The sequence below is a fragment of the Elephantulus edwardii genome, unplaced genomic scaffold, assembly GCF_000299155.1.
Source record: "Elephantulus edwardii isolate Elephantulus edwardi_28Jun2011 unplaced genomic scaffold, EleEdw1.0 scaffold00126, whole genome shotgun sequence".
Lineage (NCBI taxonomy): Eukaryota > Metazoa > Chordata > Mammalia > Macroscelidea > Macroscelididae > Elephantulus > Elephantulus edwardii.
The window spans coordinates 972,574-989,214 of NW_006399876.1; the positions used below are offsets into that span (position 1 = coordinate 972,574).

At 49.4% G+C, this 16,641-nt stretch overlaps 1 protein-coding gene across 1 annotated transcript in view; it reads left to right on the plus strand.

Annotated features, from left to right (window-relative positions):
- The window catches only part of AP2A2 (adaptor-related protein complex 2, alpha 2 subunit), a 79,155-nt gene that overhangs the window by 41,273 nt on the left and 21,241 nt on the right, over positions 1 to 16,641 (plus strand). The window contains exons 5-12 of the mRNA XM_006893207.1: positions 2,585 to 2,714; positions 4,052 to 4,153; positions 9,400 to 9,508; positions 12,205 to 12,352; positions 14,580 to 14,748; positions 14,893 to 15,030; positions 15,727 to 15,909; positions 16,414 to 16,511. Coding sequence (XP_006893269.1) covers positions 2,585 to 2,714; positions 4,052 to 4,153; positions 9,400 to 9,508; positions 12,205 to 12,352; positions 14,580 to 14,748; positions 14,893 to 15,030; positions 15,727 to 15,909; positions 16,414 to 16,511 — 1,077 coding nt within the window. The remainder of the gene's footprint in view (positions 1 to 2,584; positions 2,715 to 4,051; positions 4,154 to 9,399; positions 9,509 to 12,204; positions 12,353 to 14,579; positions 14,749 to 14,892; positions 15,031 to 15,726; positions 15,910 to 16,413; positions 16,512 to 16,641) is intronic.

Consider the following 16,641-nt stretch of genomic DNA (forward strand, 5'->3'; position numbering starts at 1 on the left):
CTGATCCTTATTCCCTGTTCCCAACCTTTGCGTTCCAGTCGCCCATTATTATCAGTGGATCTTGATTGCATGTTTGATCTATTTCTGACTGCAAAAGTTGGTAGAAATCTTCTATTTCCTCCTCTTTGGCTCTAGTTGTTGGTGCATATATTTGAATGATAGTGGTATTCACCGGACTTCCTTGTATGTGTATGGATATTATCCTGTCGCTCACCACACTGTATTTCAGGATGGATCTAGAAATGACTTTTTTAATTATGAAACTAGCCCCGTTTTTTCTCAGAACCTTCCAGGAAAAGAAGTTGTACATCACAGTTGTACTTAACAACTTTACATTGAAGTCATATTGGCTGCATCATAAGAGACTGGCAGCAGCACGATATGTTCAGAATCACAGAAATCCGGATGGCATGAGACTTAGGCCATCACATCAGGTGCTGGTTAATGGGAGATGGGTGTTGAATGCTGTAGGCAAAAGTAGGAAGGGATGGTGATGGAGTAAGGAAAGGGTGGATAAAAAAAACACCCCAAAACAAACCAACAACAACATGTAGCAGGGGTGGGCAACAACATTGAATCTATTGGTCATTTTTATAATTGGGCAAATGTCTTTCATCTGTTTTCTATGGAATGCTTGTCTGTCAGATACTATTATATATATTTAAAGATTGAGACAGAGTAGGAAGAAGGATTAGCTATCCACTTCTGAAATGACAAGCCTTCGAAAACCCTATGTACGATAGAGCACACTTAGACTGTCATTTGGACTAACAGACATGACAATTGAAACTGAGGAAACACAGAGAAAGAGGAATAGCTGTAAGGAGACACTAGTGATTGGAATGTGGAATGTGAGAAGCATGAATGTAGGAAAATTGGACATTGTTAAGAAAGAAATGGAACGCATAAATATTGACATAGTAGGTATTGGCGAAATGAGATGGCTTGGCATGGGACATTTTGAATCAGATGATCATATGATTTACTGTGTCGGGGTTGAAAAGGTAACTTTGTGTAGGTGTGTGTATATGTGATGTCTTGAGTATGAATGCATGGATACACGTGTGTGGTATGTATGAATGTGCGTATCGGGAGTGTGTGTGCATGTGTGTAAATGTGAATGCATATGGATGTGCTCATATGGTGGGTGTGTGAATGTATATGAGTGTGCACATGTGTATGAGCTTGGCTGTCAGGTGTGATTGTGCAAATGTATGGGTGTGAGTGTGGCTGTGCATGGGTGTGTAGGTGGGATAGTGTATACGAGTGTGGCATGATGTGTAGATGTGTGATTGTAAATGTACGCTGTATGACCGGGTGTGTAGGTGTGTGGTTGTGTAGGTGTGGGTGTGAGCATGGCTGTGTAGTGTATGAGTATGTAGGTGTGTGACTGGGTGTGAGCTCTGTATGGGTGTGTAGGTGTGTGGTTGTGAATGAGTGTGAGTGTGGCTGTGTATGGGTCTGTAGGTGTGTGAACATATATGGGTATGAGTGTGTGTGTAAGTGTGTAGGTGTGAACGTACAGGTGTGTGCATGGTTGTGTGTGGGTGTGTAGTTGTGTGGTTGTGAATGAGTGTGAGTGTGACTGTGTATGGGTGTGTAGGTGTGAACATATATGGGTGTGAGTGTGTCTGTGTGTAGGTGTGAACGTACAGGTGTGTGCATGGTTGTGTGTGGGTGTGTAGTTGTGTGGTTCTGAATGAGTGAGAGTGTGGCTGTGTATGGGTGTGTAGGTGTGTGGTTGTGAATGTGGGTGTGAGCGTGGCTGTGTATGGGTATGAGCATGGCAGTGTATGGGTGTGTAGGTGTGAACGTACAGGTGTGAGAGTGGCTGTGTATGGATGTGTAGGTGTGTGAATGTGTATGGGTGTGAGCGTTGCTGTATATGAGTGTGTTGGTATGTGGGTGTGAACGTGCCTCCAGAAGACACTCTCACACAAGTTCCTCCTTGGAGTGCAGAGAATCACACCGCGAAACTGAGAGACCGGCCCACGGGGCCCCTGTCCTGCGTCCTGGATGGCTGGCCACCTGCTTCCATCTCTCCTGTTGCCTGGGGTTCTGAGAGGTCGAGCTGCTCTCCTAAGTGCTACTACTGTTCACCAGCCCAGGCTTGCAGCCCGGCAGGATTGGAAGGAGTAGCAAGGGGAGGACAGGGGTGTGCCACTGTGGTACAGAGGGCACAGCCGTGTGTGCTGGTGTCCTCAGGGGAGAGCCCAGGGGCAGGCAATCCCCTCATCCTTTGTGAGTGTAGGTGGGGTGCCAGTGCTTCCAGGGCTGTGAAATTTTTATGTCCTCACCAGACGTGGGAGGGAGTGGTGAAGATGGGGGTCCTCTGGCCCTGTGGCCCTGATGGTGGACGGTGTGTGGGCTCTGCATGCAGCCCTGGTGGATGGCGTGCGGGCTTTGTGTGTGGCCCTGATGGTGGACAGTGTGGTGGACGGTGTGTGGGCTCTGTGTGTGTGGCCCTGACGATGGATGGCTGGCGGGCTCTGTGTGTGGCCCTCATGGTGGACAGTGTGCAGGCTTTTTGTGGTCACAGTGGACAGTCTTTTTAAGTGACATTCATCACTGCCATCTTTTTCAGGGACACAATGGACAGCGTGAAGCAGAGTGCCGCCCTGTGTCTGCTGCGTTTGTACAGAACGTCCCCTGACCTTGTGCCCATGGGTGACTGGACGTCCCGTGTGGTGCACCTCCTCAACGACCAGCACTTGGTGTGTGCTTGGACTGGGTTCCTGCTCGAGTGAAGGGGTCTGATGTGCTTAGCCATGATGCCCAGGCCGAGCCAGTCAGGGACAGCTTGTCACAGCCCATATTAAAGCTTGTGCCTGTTGGGCAAACCCACTCCTGTTCTCAGACTTCATGAGCACGACCCCTTTTCCTCAGTCTTTTCAACCTGCCAGAGAACCTGCTTTTTCCAGATGTGGCAGGTGCAAGGAGAGATGTCATTACACTGCCCCTCAGCCAGCTGTTCAGACTGGGGACAGGTCATAGAGACCTCAACTGGATCATTTCTCCAAAGGTGGAGGAGCTGAGGTGGTATAGCGTGGGGGGGTGCATCAGGAGCTGGGGGCTGCAGTCCACAGGGGATGCATCAGGGAGCTTGAGTGCCACAGTCTACAGGAGGTGCATCAGGGAGCTGGGGGACTGCAGTCCATAGGGGGGTGCATCAGGGAGCTTGGGTACTACAGTCCATGGGGGTTGCCCAGGGAGCTGGAGGGCTGCTGTTCAGGGAGGTCCACATTCACTGCTGCCCCATGGCCATGCTTCGGTGGTGATTGAGTCCATCAGTGGCTCTGGGGTAGAAAAATGTTCAGTCTCTCTTCCCTGCAGCTTATAGCCTCAGGAACACAGTGGAAGGTCAGCTGTGTCTAAGAGTTCTGGTTCAACAGCAGTTTTTATAAAATCTCAGTTTTGGATTACGTAGATTCAATTCAGCTCAAAGATAATGTTGCTCTCTATAATCATGTTAAGTGCTGTCAAATAAGACTCAAAGCATCCCTATGAACAGTGACTCTGAAGCCTATCCTGTCCTCATCATCCCTGACACACTCAAGCCCAGTCACTGAGAGCCTTCCTCTCCTTCACTGACCCTCCCTCTTTCCAAGCATGATGTCCTTTTCCAAGGAATGGCCCCTTCAAACAACATGTCCAAAGTATGTAAGACAAGTTTTCACCATCCTTGCCTCCACAGAGCAACCCTGGCTGTACCTTTTCAAGGCATATCTGTTTGTTCTTTTGGCTGTTCATGGAATATTCAGGGCTCTTCAACACTACAACTGAAATACATCAGTTCTTCCTCTGTCATCTTATTCATTTCCAACTTCCAGATGCATAGCAAACTAACTGCACAGTGGGCCTGCTCCCCGCTGCCTCTCCAGCCTGTTCTGTGTCCCTGTGAGGTCCCAGTGCTCAGAGAAGTCAGAGAAGAGGGCACTCATGTGTGTGACTGCTGGGTGGGGGCTGTCGTTTAGAAAGTGAGTGCTTTTAAGAGAGAAGCTTCACATCTGTACATCTGTGTGGTTGTTTTTTGTTGTTTTTTTTTTTGCAGGGCGTGGTGACCGCAGCCACGAGTCTCATCACCACACTAGCGCAGAAGAACCCGGAAGAGTTCAAGACGTCTGTCTCCTTGGCGGTCTCCAGACTCAGCAGAGTAAGTGTGTTCACAGGGAAGCACGGGACCGGGTCTCTATCTCACTCACTCAGTGAGTGTGGGAGTTTCCTTCTTGGAAGGCAAGGTGTTTGGTCCAGTTGTGAAGGACGGCTCCTTGGCATCCTTCTAAACTTTTGTGAACTGTGAGATGTGGGTGGGCAGAAACGTGCACAGAGCAAGGATGTGGTGATTTGCCCTCAAGTGAGCACCCTGACCTTGCCCAGATCCAGCAGGAAGGCACTGCCAGCACCTGGAGGCCCTTTCTCTCCCTCCAGCAGAGGGCACTGCTGTTGAGTGTGGGCTGACTGGGGCAAGCAGTTTCCTGCCACCTGTCTCCTGGCCGCTCATAGGGTATGTCTTCTGTGTTTGACTTATGCTCTCAGTGTTGATGCTGAGTGGAACTCCATTGTTTGACAGTGTCCCGGTTCCCCCGCCCAGCATGTTACTGGCTAGTGTCCAGCTCATTTCCACTGGTGGATCTTGGGGGTCATGCTGCTGGTGTCCACATGTCTGATCTCTGCAGCACACACCTACACATGGAGCGGCTGGCCATGGGGCACCTGGCAGGGGCCTGGGCAGCTGGCTGGCACGAGTGTGCAGTGATGGACAAGTTTATTGTCTCACAGCACCCTCAGGGTCACTGGGTCAGGCCATCCTGTGAGAGTGTTCTTTGTCACTGACCCTCTGCTTTACCAAGTGTGGTGTCCTTCTGCAGCTATTGAGCCCTCTTGATGACATGTCCAAGAGTACATGAGCCAATGCCTTGGCAGCCTGACTTCTAAAGAGGTTCTCAGAGGCCTGTCCACTCTTCTGGCAGTGCATGGTATATTGCGTATTCTTCACTTCATTCTGCACTGTCATTCAATGGCTTCGATTCTTTTTTGGCCTTCCTTATTCATAGCTTAGCTTTTGTTTGCATATGAAGTGATTGAAAATATCATGCTTGTATCAAAAACTAGCCTCTTTGCTCTTTAACACCTTAACGAAGTCCTTTGCAGTTGTTTTGCCCAGTGCAACACTTTGAGTTTTTGACTGCTGATTCGAAGGACATTGATTCGATCCAAGTAAAAGGAAATTATTGACAGCTTTAATCTGTTCTCTGTTACTTAGGGTGTTAGGGTCCTATTGTGAAGATTTTTCTTTATGTTGATCTACCGAAGGCGATCGTCTTTGACCTTCTGCTCCTCACGTTCAGTGAGCCAGGCAGTGGCATTTCCACCGGTCAGGCTGTTGATGAGTCCTTCTCCTTCCTGATAAGTTTTTCTTGGCTTCTTGGATTCTCTTCTCAGCATACAGGCTGAAGAGATACGGGGGAAGGACACAGACTTGATGAGTACTGTTCCTGACCCTAAAGGTGCAATGTCTTCTTGTGATGTTTGAATCACTGCTTTTTGGGCTGTGTACACATTCCACATGAGCACAGTTAAGTGTTATGCCATTTCCATTCTTTGCAGTATTATACACTGTTATGATTTACACAGTTGAATACTTTTGCATAGTTAGTAAAACACAGTTACAACATTTTTCTAGTATTCTCTACGTTCAGCCAAGATCTATCTGACATCAGCAGTCATTCCATGTCCTGTTCTGAATCTGGTTTGAGTTCCTGGCAGATTTCTGTTTATAAACGCTGCAACTGTTTTGAAATGATCTATGATAAAAGTTTAGTTGGGTGAGATGTTAATGATACTGTTTAGTAATTTCCACATTAGATCACTTCTTTAGAATGGCACAGATATTGAGGACTTTATAAAAGATTGGATTTGTTGATTTTGAGAACCTCCACAAGTGCAGCTGGTAGTTGCAGTGCAGCCCCTGGAGCTGTCGGCGCTGAGTGCTGTGACCTCCTCGCCACCCCTGAACCCTCTGCTCTGGAGCTGCTCGGCAATCCCGAGTGCCATTGTCACTGAGCTGCCGCACAGGGGCCGCGTCGGAAGAGCAGGAAGCTCGAGGATGGTTTTTAATGGTTTTTTATTTTGTGAGCATTGAGGGTATATATTTTTGGTTAAGTTTTAAAGATTATCTCAGGGCAGTAAAATCAGCTGTTGACATGGTGCCCTGGCTCAGAAGGCTGGAGTCAAGAGAAGATACTCTGTTGTGCATTCCTCCATTTCCCCCTTTGATCACAATCCTCCTGTAGAAGCCCTGATCCAAAGAGAGGCAGTCAGTCACCAATCAGTCCGTTCCTCCACAGTCCATCCTCCACAGTCCATCCCTCCACACCATTCCCTCTACCTGTTCCTAATGCTGCTGCGTCCTTGGTTATACCAAATAAATACAGACCAGTGGTTGTACCCTGCTTGTCAACTTTTAAAACCCCTGGCCACACAGCAAACCAAGAGGTGGAACAGAAACACCTGGGGTGTTTTCAGACCAGTTAACTGAGATGAGCTTTGAAATCATGACCCAGACTTTGAAATCTCATGCGTGTTTTGGTTGTACATAGGCCTCAGCAGCTGGTCTTTTGTGTAGTTATTGTCAATAATAACCATCATACAACTTCTACCACTTCACCTTTTGATGGGTGTCCAGCTTACTGATAGCAGTTACTGATAGTCTGTGCAGCCTGTTCTCAGGCAGTGTGAGTTTCCTGGCCCCGTTGCTGTCCATCCGCATTCCCCTCCCCTCTAGCTCTTGTTGTCAGGGGCCATCGCGTCACCTCTGACTTGTAGCGACCCTGTGAGCAGAGAAGAGCCGTGCCCTGCCCTGCCTCATCCTCTCAGTCTCCAGTGTGCTCAGCCCATTGTTACAGCCACTAAGTCAGTCCATCTTGTTGAGGGTCTCCCTCTCTTCTCTTGACCCTCTGTCTTCCCAAGCATGATGTCTTTTTGCAAGGATTGGCCAAAGTATATGCAAGAAAGTTTGCCCACCCTTGCCTCTGAGGAGCGCCCTGGCTGCTTGTTTGTTCCTTGGGAGTCCATGGCACAGGCTGTATTCTTCTTCAGCACCGCAGTTCCGAGGGATTGCGTCCTCCATCTTCCTTATTCCGTTATCCACCTTTCAGCAGCACAGGTAATGGGAGACCTGGCTTCAGTCTGGTCTCCCTTAGTCTTCGCTGGCGTCCTTGCCCTTCAGCACTGTGGAGAGGTCCGGATTTTCTTAGTGCACCATATCCTGATTTCTTGACGGTTGTTGCATGAGTAGTGCTTGAGGGTCCTTGGAAAATGAAGTCCTTGACAACTTTAATCTCTTCTCCGTACATGGAGTTGGGGTGCCCTTTTTGTGATTTGCAGTAGTTTCTTTGGCTTGGCACCTTGGGTCTCGTGACCCTGCTGTCTTTTGCACTTGGATCCTGAAAGATGGTCCTGGTGAGATTTAGGGGTGTTGCCCAAGCCTTCCTGACACAGAGTGTGGGACGAGCAGATCGTGGGCAATGGCACACTGCTGGGATAGCTATGTATTCAGAGGTGAATCAGGTGTGTTCAGCAATGACATTGTTGGGCTGATGTCCTCATAAGCTGTGCATTTGGGTGTAGGGGCAGCAGAAGAATGGGGAGCCCCTTCCAAGGGACTAGCAGTCTCCCTGGCTTTCAGCGCAGAACTAAGGCTCTAGCTCTGGTCCTGTTTCATCCCAAGAGAAGTTGCTGTTTAGCTCATATCTGTAATGAGCCACAGTGGCCGCTTTGTACACCAATGATTCAGGCATGTGAACAGCACGCGGGATTAATACAGGCGTGACACGGGCGTGTGGGCAGCACGTGGGAGTGAGGGGGGAGCGTGTCCCAGTGGCCCTTTCCTTGCACACTGGCCTCTGAGGACAGTGCCCATGCCCTGAAGAGGCTCATTGAGCAGTACTGTGACTCTCCTTCATGCTTTCTTTTTACCAAAGTTTACATTTCCTCATGTGTTTGTTTGCCATCTGAATGTTCAGAATCCCTGGCTGTCAGAGAGATGCAAATCAAAACAACTAAGAGATATCATCTCACCCCAGCAACAATAACAAAGTTCAGCAGGCCAGCAAACAACAAATGCTGACAAGGTTGTGGAATGATTGGCACTCTTATTCACTGCAGTGGAAATGTAAAATGGTACAGCCCTATGGAAAGTGGTCTGGTGCTGTCTCAAAAAGTTGGAGATAGAAATACCATTTGACCCAGCAATTCCAGTACTGGGAATATACCTTAAACCAGAGCCATGACTCAAACAGGTGTGTGAACACCCATGTTTATTGCTTCATTATTCACAACAGCAAAGAGATTAACATAACCCCACTGCCCATCAACAAATGAATGGATAGAAAAACTGTGGTACATCCATACAATGGAATATGACACAGCAATGAGAAAGTGAACTCATAAAGCATTATACAACATGGGAAGCCTGGAGGACACTATGCTGAGTGAACTATCTTAGTCACAAAAAGACAAATGTTGCCTCTGTTATAAAATAGGACAGACATGGGGGAGGCAGAAAGAATGGGGGAAATAGTGGACAGATAGTGAACGCTTCTTTAGATCGATGGGGGAAGAACTATCTGAAAGGGCTATATGGTTAGGCTTTACATGTATGACAACAATCTGGAACAAGGTATACATTGTGTGGAGGGCTTGGGAAGGGGTAGAAAATGAAAAAAGGAATGAAAATAAAACTCTCAGAAAACCCCTAAAACCAACCACAACAAAAGTTTACAGAAAGGCTGGGTTTTCATTCATTCATGGTCCATATCCTGCCCCTCCTTTTCTCCCCCTCCACTTTGTAATGCAATCTTATTCCAGATTGTTAACTGTCGTGCATATAATACCTAATCATGCATTCTTTTCAGGCAGTTCTTCCCCTTGTCCATCCAGTGCAGTGTTCTTTATCTGTCTACTGTTTTCCTATTTTTCCACCACCACCTATGTCAGTACTATTTGATAACAGTGGTGTTATGCGGTATTTATCCTTTTGTGACTGAGATATTTCACTCATAATGTCTTCCAGATTCACCCATGTTGTGTAGTGTTTTATAAGTTTGTCACTGCTGTGTAATGTTCCATTGTGTGGATGTACCATAACTTTTCTATCCATTTGTTTGTTGATGGACAATTGAGCTGCTTCTTTCTCTTTACAATTGTGAATAACACAACAATAAAAAGAGGTGTGCATATGTCTGTCTGAGTTACAGCGCTGGTTTCTGCATGGTATAGTTCCAATAGTTTGTTTCAAATGCAGAAGGTGGCATACGTGTGTGACCTGAGCAGAAAGGCCATGTTTCTCCAAGTCCAGCGTGTGATCCCAAGTACATCACTGTATGTGTTGCCCTTCAGATTGTGACGTCCGCGTCCACGGACCTTCAGGACTATACCTACTACTTCGTGCCAGCTCCGTGGCTGTCAGTGAAGCTCCTGCGGCTGCTGCAGTGCTACCCGCCCCCAGGTATGCAGAGTAGCAGACAAGCAATGCGGCCGCAGCCTGGCCCTCAGGCCTGTCTCAGTTGAGTTGGCACTGGTCCTTGTGTGATAGGCATGGCTGCCTGTCTGAGCTTCCGGGATTTGGATCCTAGCAGTTACTAACAGTCACAGTTTTGTTAGAAATGGAATGTTGCTGCTTTTGACTCGGATCTTAAATAAAGTGGGACGCCTTTAGAAGCTGCCTGTTCGATGGAGATAGCAGCAGTGGGTCAGAGCTGTGACTCCAAGGCCTTTTTACCAATTCTGACAGTAGCCATCCCTCCCATGGCACTCTGCTTCTCTGCTGGGTTTCATAATTTGTTGTAATGACACTTAGAACTCACAGGCTTTATTTAGAGTTATGGGGCTTAGTAAAGTCCTAAAGGTATAATTTGGGTTCATGGTCATGATGCCTGTAGGCCGAGTCTCCATCCCCTCGGCAACTCATAACCATCCAGGCCTTGCTCGCAGCCCCCTGAAACCAGTCTACCTCTCAACCCCTGAGACCAGGACTTGCTCTTAATGCCTAAGGCCAGGCCTCCCTCTCAGCAATGCCCCCCAGTCCTTCGGCCCCCTGACGCCAAGCCTAGGTCTTAACCCCTGTGGTCAGGTTTTCTCTCAGTCCAAGAAGACAGCCTATTCTAGAGGTGCCAGTCAACCTGTCCAAAAGTAGCAGACCCTCTAGGTAGGGACCTAGGACAAAGGTAGCTAACTCAGGGTCTTAGGGAAAGATTCCCAATTTGATATTCCAACAGTCAATGTGATAGCCCCATAAAGGAATTAATTTCAACACAGTCCCCTAAATTTTGTTCATCAGTGTAGCCTTTAGAGTACACGCCATTGAATTCTGCCTTGGGCTCTTGAATTGTTCTAAAATGTTCATTTGACTTAAAGGTAAGTCTCTAGAAATAGACTTACTTGGTTGAAAATGTGCATTGAGGGTTTTTGGGTTTTTTTTGAGCAGGTATATCTTATTTATGTTTCTTCTACTTTTACAAATTATTATTATTAATTTTAATGAAAATTTACAGTGACTTTGGATTTCCATTCATTCATTTTCGTACTTTTCTCCCTGCCCACCTCTCCCCATATTGAGTTTCTTTAAGATCATTCCAAACTGTCATCTTAAAACAGGTTGGTTTGTTGCTGTAATCTTTAAGTTTAATCAAACTTATTTTTGATGGAGAATATCTTTTTGTTATATTATCAAAGGGAATGATTTCCAAAGAGGTCCAAGGGTCTCTTCAAGCTAGAAAGTTCTGAGTCGATGTGAGACTGTGCTAGAACACCATCACCAGAGACATCGAGTGAGAACAGTCAAAGAAACTGGCGTCTTAGATGTTCGCAGCTGACTCTGAATGAGTCAGGACAGAACGGAGCCCTCCCCATCATACATGAGTTTATACGTTCCCCCCAGCAAGGAGTCCCCTCTGGCGAGGAGTCCCCTCCCGCGAGGAGTCGGGCTAACTCAGTGTTGGTGGGTGTAAGGTGGTTTTGGGGGGGTGGTGTGCTTTGTCGGCACAGTGTGGTTGGGCTGCCTGACTTTCCCTGTCAGTATTTGGGCCAGGCTATGTGGGTTTGCTGGACGGGACCTGGTTCCACTCTGCTGTTTCTGGGATTGCTGAGTCAGTGTTGGAGAGAGACACAATGTTCGGAGGGACAGAGGTTCGGCCAAGGAGAGGAAGACCCTCGACCAGGTGGATTGCCACTGTGACTGCCACAATGGGCTCTATTGTGTCAGGAAGCGTGAGGATGGCTAGGACAGGATTCACTTCTGTTCACAGAGTTGCTGTGGGTTGTACTCCACTTGATGGCACCTAACAATAACAACGAACTTGAGTACCTTTATGCTGAAATCACCTGTTTATACTGAAGTGTACACAGCTATTGTTCTGTGCTGTACAGCTGCAGAGCTGGACGGTGGTGGCCCCTCTGTGTGGACAACTTCACACACTAGGAGCAGGGCTGCCCTATGCAGGGCTGGCTGCCTGAAGCCTTCCTTCTGATTTCTGGGGCCTGGCACAACACGGGTTGAGCCCACTGTCCACCAGGCCCAGGCCCCAGGTGCTGCTGGGCTTGTGGACGAGGTGGGGCTAGTGCTCACTCTGTCCAGATGTGTGTTTTCTGGCAACGCCAGCACCGTCCTCTCGGTAGATGTGCTGCCCTAGGTGTACTGAAGTCCTGGGGAGTTGGTTCTTGTAATTGTTTGGTCTGCAGTTTGTTTTCTTATAAGTGGACCTTTCTCATTTTATCCTGGCCTTTTGTTGCTGGTCATAACATTTTTGTTTCTTTTATAAAAAATATTTCACACACACTTTTCACTTAAGTTTTACATCATGTGTGTTACCCACACCTCTGAGATTTTATTTCTTTCTCTATTTAATCTGTTTCTCTGTAAAAGTATCCTGTTTGTGGTTTGCATTGAAAAATCTGGTGAACATTTTCCTTGAGTACTATCTCTTTAAACTCCAGCCATTCTCTCATACTTCTGTAAGTGCTGTGTGGAGACTTACACAAGGGTGCCCACAGCAGAGTGAAAAAAAAAAGCTAAAAAAAAGCTTCTGCACTAAAAGCTTCTGTTGATGGCAGAGTGTCAGGAACTGTGGCCTTCCCATGCTGTGGGGCCCCAGGGCGTGCACACATCGTGGTCAGCCCGCTGACACTTCCTATCTTGCCTGGAAGAGCCCTCAGTGAGGGGACGCCTGACTGAGTGCCTGGAGACCATCCTCAACAAGGCCCAGGAGCCGCCCAAGTCAAAGAAGGTCCAGCACTCCAATGCCAAGAACGCTGTACTCTTCGAGGCCATCAGCCTCATTATTCACCATGACAGGTAAGTCCTGCGCTTCATCCAGGGAGAGCAGAGAGCCTCTGTCCTCCTGGACCTCAGTTCCTCCACTCCCTGGCCTCTCCCTCAGTGCCTCCCCTTCCCTCATGTCTCATGTCCTCCCTCCCACGTGTCTTATGTCCTCCCTTCTCCCTCTTCCCAGTGTCTCACATCCTCCCTCCCCCATGTCTCACATCCCCCCTCTTCCCTTCTCCCTCCTCCCTGTGTCTTCCATCCCCCCTCCTCCCTGTGTCTCGCGTCCTCCCTCCCCCCGGTGTCTCACGTCCTCCTTCACATACACCCCCCGCCCCTGTGTCTCTGGCCCCTGTTCTGTGTCTTCTTGTGCACACTCTCTTCTACCTCTTCGGTGCTGCAAGCTGAGCTCTCAACACATGACTTTACCTATCCTGGGACCTTTTCCTGACTCCAGTACCTTTCCTCTGCCCACCATTTCCTCTTGTTGCCTTGATTCTCTCGTGATTGTACTGAGATGAATAGGATTGTGCATACATGTAAGTTTGCATTTGTGCTCAAGCCTGTGCAGGTGTGTATACATGCACATGAATGTGTGTGTACACACATCCACTCTTACAGAGATTGTGTGAATACATGTGCATCTATGTACTCATTAGCTGCTGGGTGTTGAGAGTGTTTGGTGAGTCCATGGCTGTTGTAGCAGTGCTGGAGCTGATCACTCTGAGGACAGTCACCAGCAAGCCTCCCTGGTGGCATGTGCCCTCTTGCCCCTGCCTGGCTCTGGCAGTTGGCCTCTGGTTTGTGCAACCATCCTGTTTGGCGGAGAGTGCCTGCATTTTTTAGTCCCTTCCTCCAGGCAGGCAGGTATACCTGGTGCCTATGTGACCACCCTTGGGCCTGGCCATGCTGGTGCTGGGGGCATGAGCAGTAGACTTTGTGGACGTCCATCAGGTGTGACCATTGCCTCTACTTTGTATGCACCACTTCTGACAGTGTGGGGCCCCCTACTCACTCCAGTGTCTGGGTTATATACCAGCCAGTTTAGGAACTGTTCAGAATGCAGTCTTTAAAGAAAACAAACAAAAAAGCTGCCAGATTTTGACTATCAGACAATACCTCCTTATTAAAGGAAAACATCAGTGACAGTGCAAAGGAAGCATCGTTGTACTGTCAAGTCTTAACTGACCATAGCTGACCGTCTGGAGGGTTTTTACCTGAATTTTACAGAAGTTAGGACATAGCTTTTTTTTTCTAATTAAATTTTATTAATTTTCATGAACATTTACAGAGATTTTGTATTTCCATTCATTCATTGTTGGACTATTTTCTCTGTCCCCCCACTTCGTTCCTCTTTTTTTCCCCCCTTGAAAGTCTGTTTTGATTGTCCCATTGCCACAGTGCTTGTCAAAGCCAGTTCTGATTAATCTCCTTTGTCAGTGTGTCCCTTGCCATTCCCTATCACTCCTCCCTGAGAGAGACTTCACCCTGAGTCATAAGGAAAAGGGGATGGCGTATTCTCTTAGCTACTTCCTGCTGAAAAGGGACACTGTAGGTTTCAGGGTGAAGATCATCTGTCACTACTCTATAGGGCCCCTTTGGCAATAGGAAACACATAGACTATTATGGAGATTGGTTTTGGAATTTAGATACACTGTTATCAATTGTGCTTAGCCATACATGTTCATATCCTTGAAGCTGTATCATGGAACTGTTGCAGCCTAGAAGACACAAATTTAACAAGTTAAAAGTACATGAGTCAAAAATTAAAAGCAATAATATTCCAAGTAGAGGTTCTAACAGAGGACACAGCTTTTAACCATCCTTCATACACGTGCCTGACGGGCAAATCTAAGTCTAGCTGTCTGAGTTTTCCTCACAAGCAAACTTAGAGCCTTATGCCAGAGGCTTTGGTACATTTGCAGGGCCTGGTGGCAGCTGCTGCTTCCTCTGTGAGCCGTGCAGACTGTCCCATGGGTGCAGGGGGTGACGGAGCCTCCACTGTAATAGGTGCTGGGCTCAGCTGGGGGTGCAGGGGGTGACGGAGCCTCCACTGTAATAGACGCTAGGCTGTGTGCAGGGGGTGACGAAGCCTCCTATGGCTTCAGGAACTGTCAGTGTTTGGAACCATTCAGAGCATGTAGGGCTGCTTATCTCCCTTTGAGGTGTCCCTGTGTGACTACGTCCTGACCATCACCATCACTGGACACACTGCCAGCTGGTGAGGGATGCTTAGGAATGCCCACCTGTCCCTCTGCAGTGAGCCCAACCTGCTTGTCCGCGCCTGCAACCAGCTGGGCCAGTTCTTGCAACACCGGGAGACCAACCTCCGGTACCTGGCGCTGGAGAGTATGTGCACGCTGGCCAGCTCTGAGTTCTCCCATGAGGCTGTCAAGACGCACATCGACACCGTCATCAACGCCCTCAAGGTGCATGTCCATGCCACACACACCTGGGCTGCCCACCCAGCTGACAACCCCTGGGGTCTGTCCTGCATGCGGGTGTGGGTGGTGAGCACCCAGGGGTTGTGCTCTCCAGGAGCAGCCCTGTAGGTGGCCACCTTGTCTTCCCAGACCGAGCGGGATGTGAGTGTGCGCCAGCGGGCTGTGGACCTGCTCTACGCCATGTGTGACCGCAGCAACGCCCCGCAGATCGTGGCGGAGATGCTAGGCTACTTGGAGACTGCTGACTACTCCATCCGAGAGGAGATTGTGAGTGTGTGGACCAGCAGGGCTGGGGACAGTGTATCGCAGCCTCGCACAGGGCCTGCTGGGGCCTGGCCAGGCCCGTGGGCTTCCTGTTGGGGTGCTCAGGGCCCTCTCGCAGCAAAGCTCTGACAGGCCAATCACCTGCAAGTTGTAACCCCCAACACCCATGTACTGGAGTGTCTGGTCTTGAGGGGGTGGGACTCAGTGTGGCTTTCTCAGGGTGAGAGGGGACGTGAATGGTATCTGTGACCCCTTAGGACCCATGGTCACTAGTGTGGGGACGATAGTACTGCTGTAGGGGTGTGGGTGCTAGAGGCATGGGGTGAGAGCAGGAGAGTGGGTAGGAACGGGGGTCATGGTCAGTCCTGGGGGGCAGGCAATACAGAGTGGAAGAGTCAAAACTGGGGTGCAGGCAATATGGCAGTAAGGGATGGTCTGGAGCAGGACTGTGGGGGACAGGCAGGAGTTGGGGTGCGGGTGGAGCAGGGAGGTGGGGGATGTCTGGATCCTGCCAGGTGCATGCTCGTGGGACTCCTCCTGGCCTCTTGTGCCCTGGGCTGGCTTCTCGGCTGGTTGTCGGGGCTGTGTGTGACTTTCCTTCATTAGTGGTAAGTCTCGAGCCCCCTGGGTCCTGGATCAGGAGTCTGAAAAGTGACGCACGGCCACCAGTGGGGTTCACTAGTGCTGGCCTCTGTGCAGGTGCTCAAGGTGGCCATCCTGGCGGAGAAGTATGCCGTGGACTACACATGGTATGTGGACACAATCCTGAACCTGATCCGCATCGCGGGTGACTACGTCAGTGAGGAGGTGTGGTACCGTGTCATCCAGATCGTCATTAACAGGGACGACGTGCAGGGCTACGCCGCCAAGACCGTGTTTGAGGTGGGTGCCGGCGGCCGAGCCTGCCAGTGGGATGCTGCCGGGCCCCTGTGGACTGCTGCACCGAATCACAGTGTTCTGTGTGGGGATGACCGTGCCCAGTGTGCCTCCCCTTCTTTGAGCACCTTCCCACATAATTTCCAAGTGCCAGGCCACCAGTCAGACTGTTGCAGAGCGCCACTGGTCCTCTTCTGGCGGTTCGTGATTGTGTGTGGTGCCCGATCCCCCTGTTGTGATGGGAGGGATGACAGCCATACCTTGACGCCCCCTTCCCTGGCCAGGATTTCGTTTCTCAAGCTTAGGTGGCCTGTCGCTGCCTAACTGGCATCTCTGCTGCAGAGCGACAGGACTGCCTGGTGTCTGGGGGTCAGGAAGTTCTAGATGAAGTGAGGCAATGGCTCAGGAAGCAGGGGTCCTGGGCTGCCTTTGGGGACCAGACACATGACGTGGAAGTGGGTTTCCCTCAGTGCTGCATGTGGCTGGCTCATCTCTCCCGTGGCCCTGCAGGCTCTCCAGGCACCAGCTTGTCATGAGAACCTGGTCAAAGTGGGCGGTTACATCCTGGGGGAGTTTGGAAACTTGATAGCTGGGGACCCAAGGTCCAGGTAAGAACCTGGTGGGTATTGGTGCTGCTGTCCGCATGTGTTCATATGAGGTTACTATTCTGTGCCCTTTGTCCACAGGCTGGGGAGGTGAACAGTGTCCTCAGGGTGTGTGTGTGTGTGTGTGTGTGTG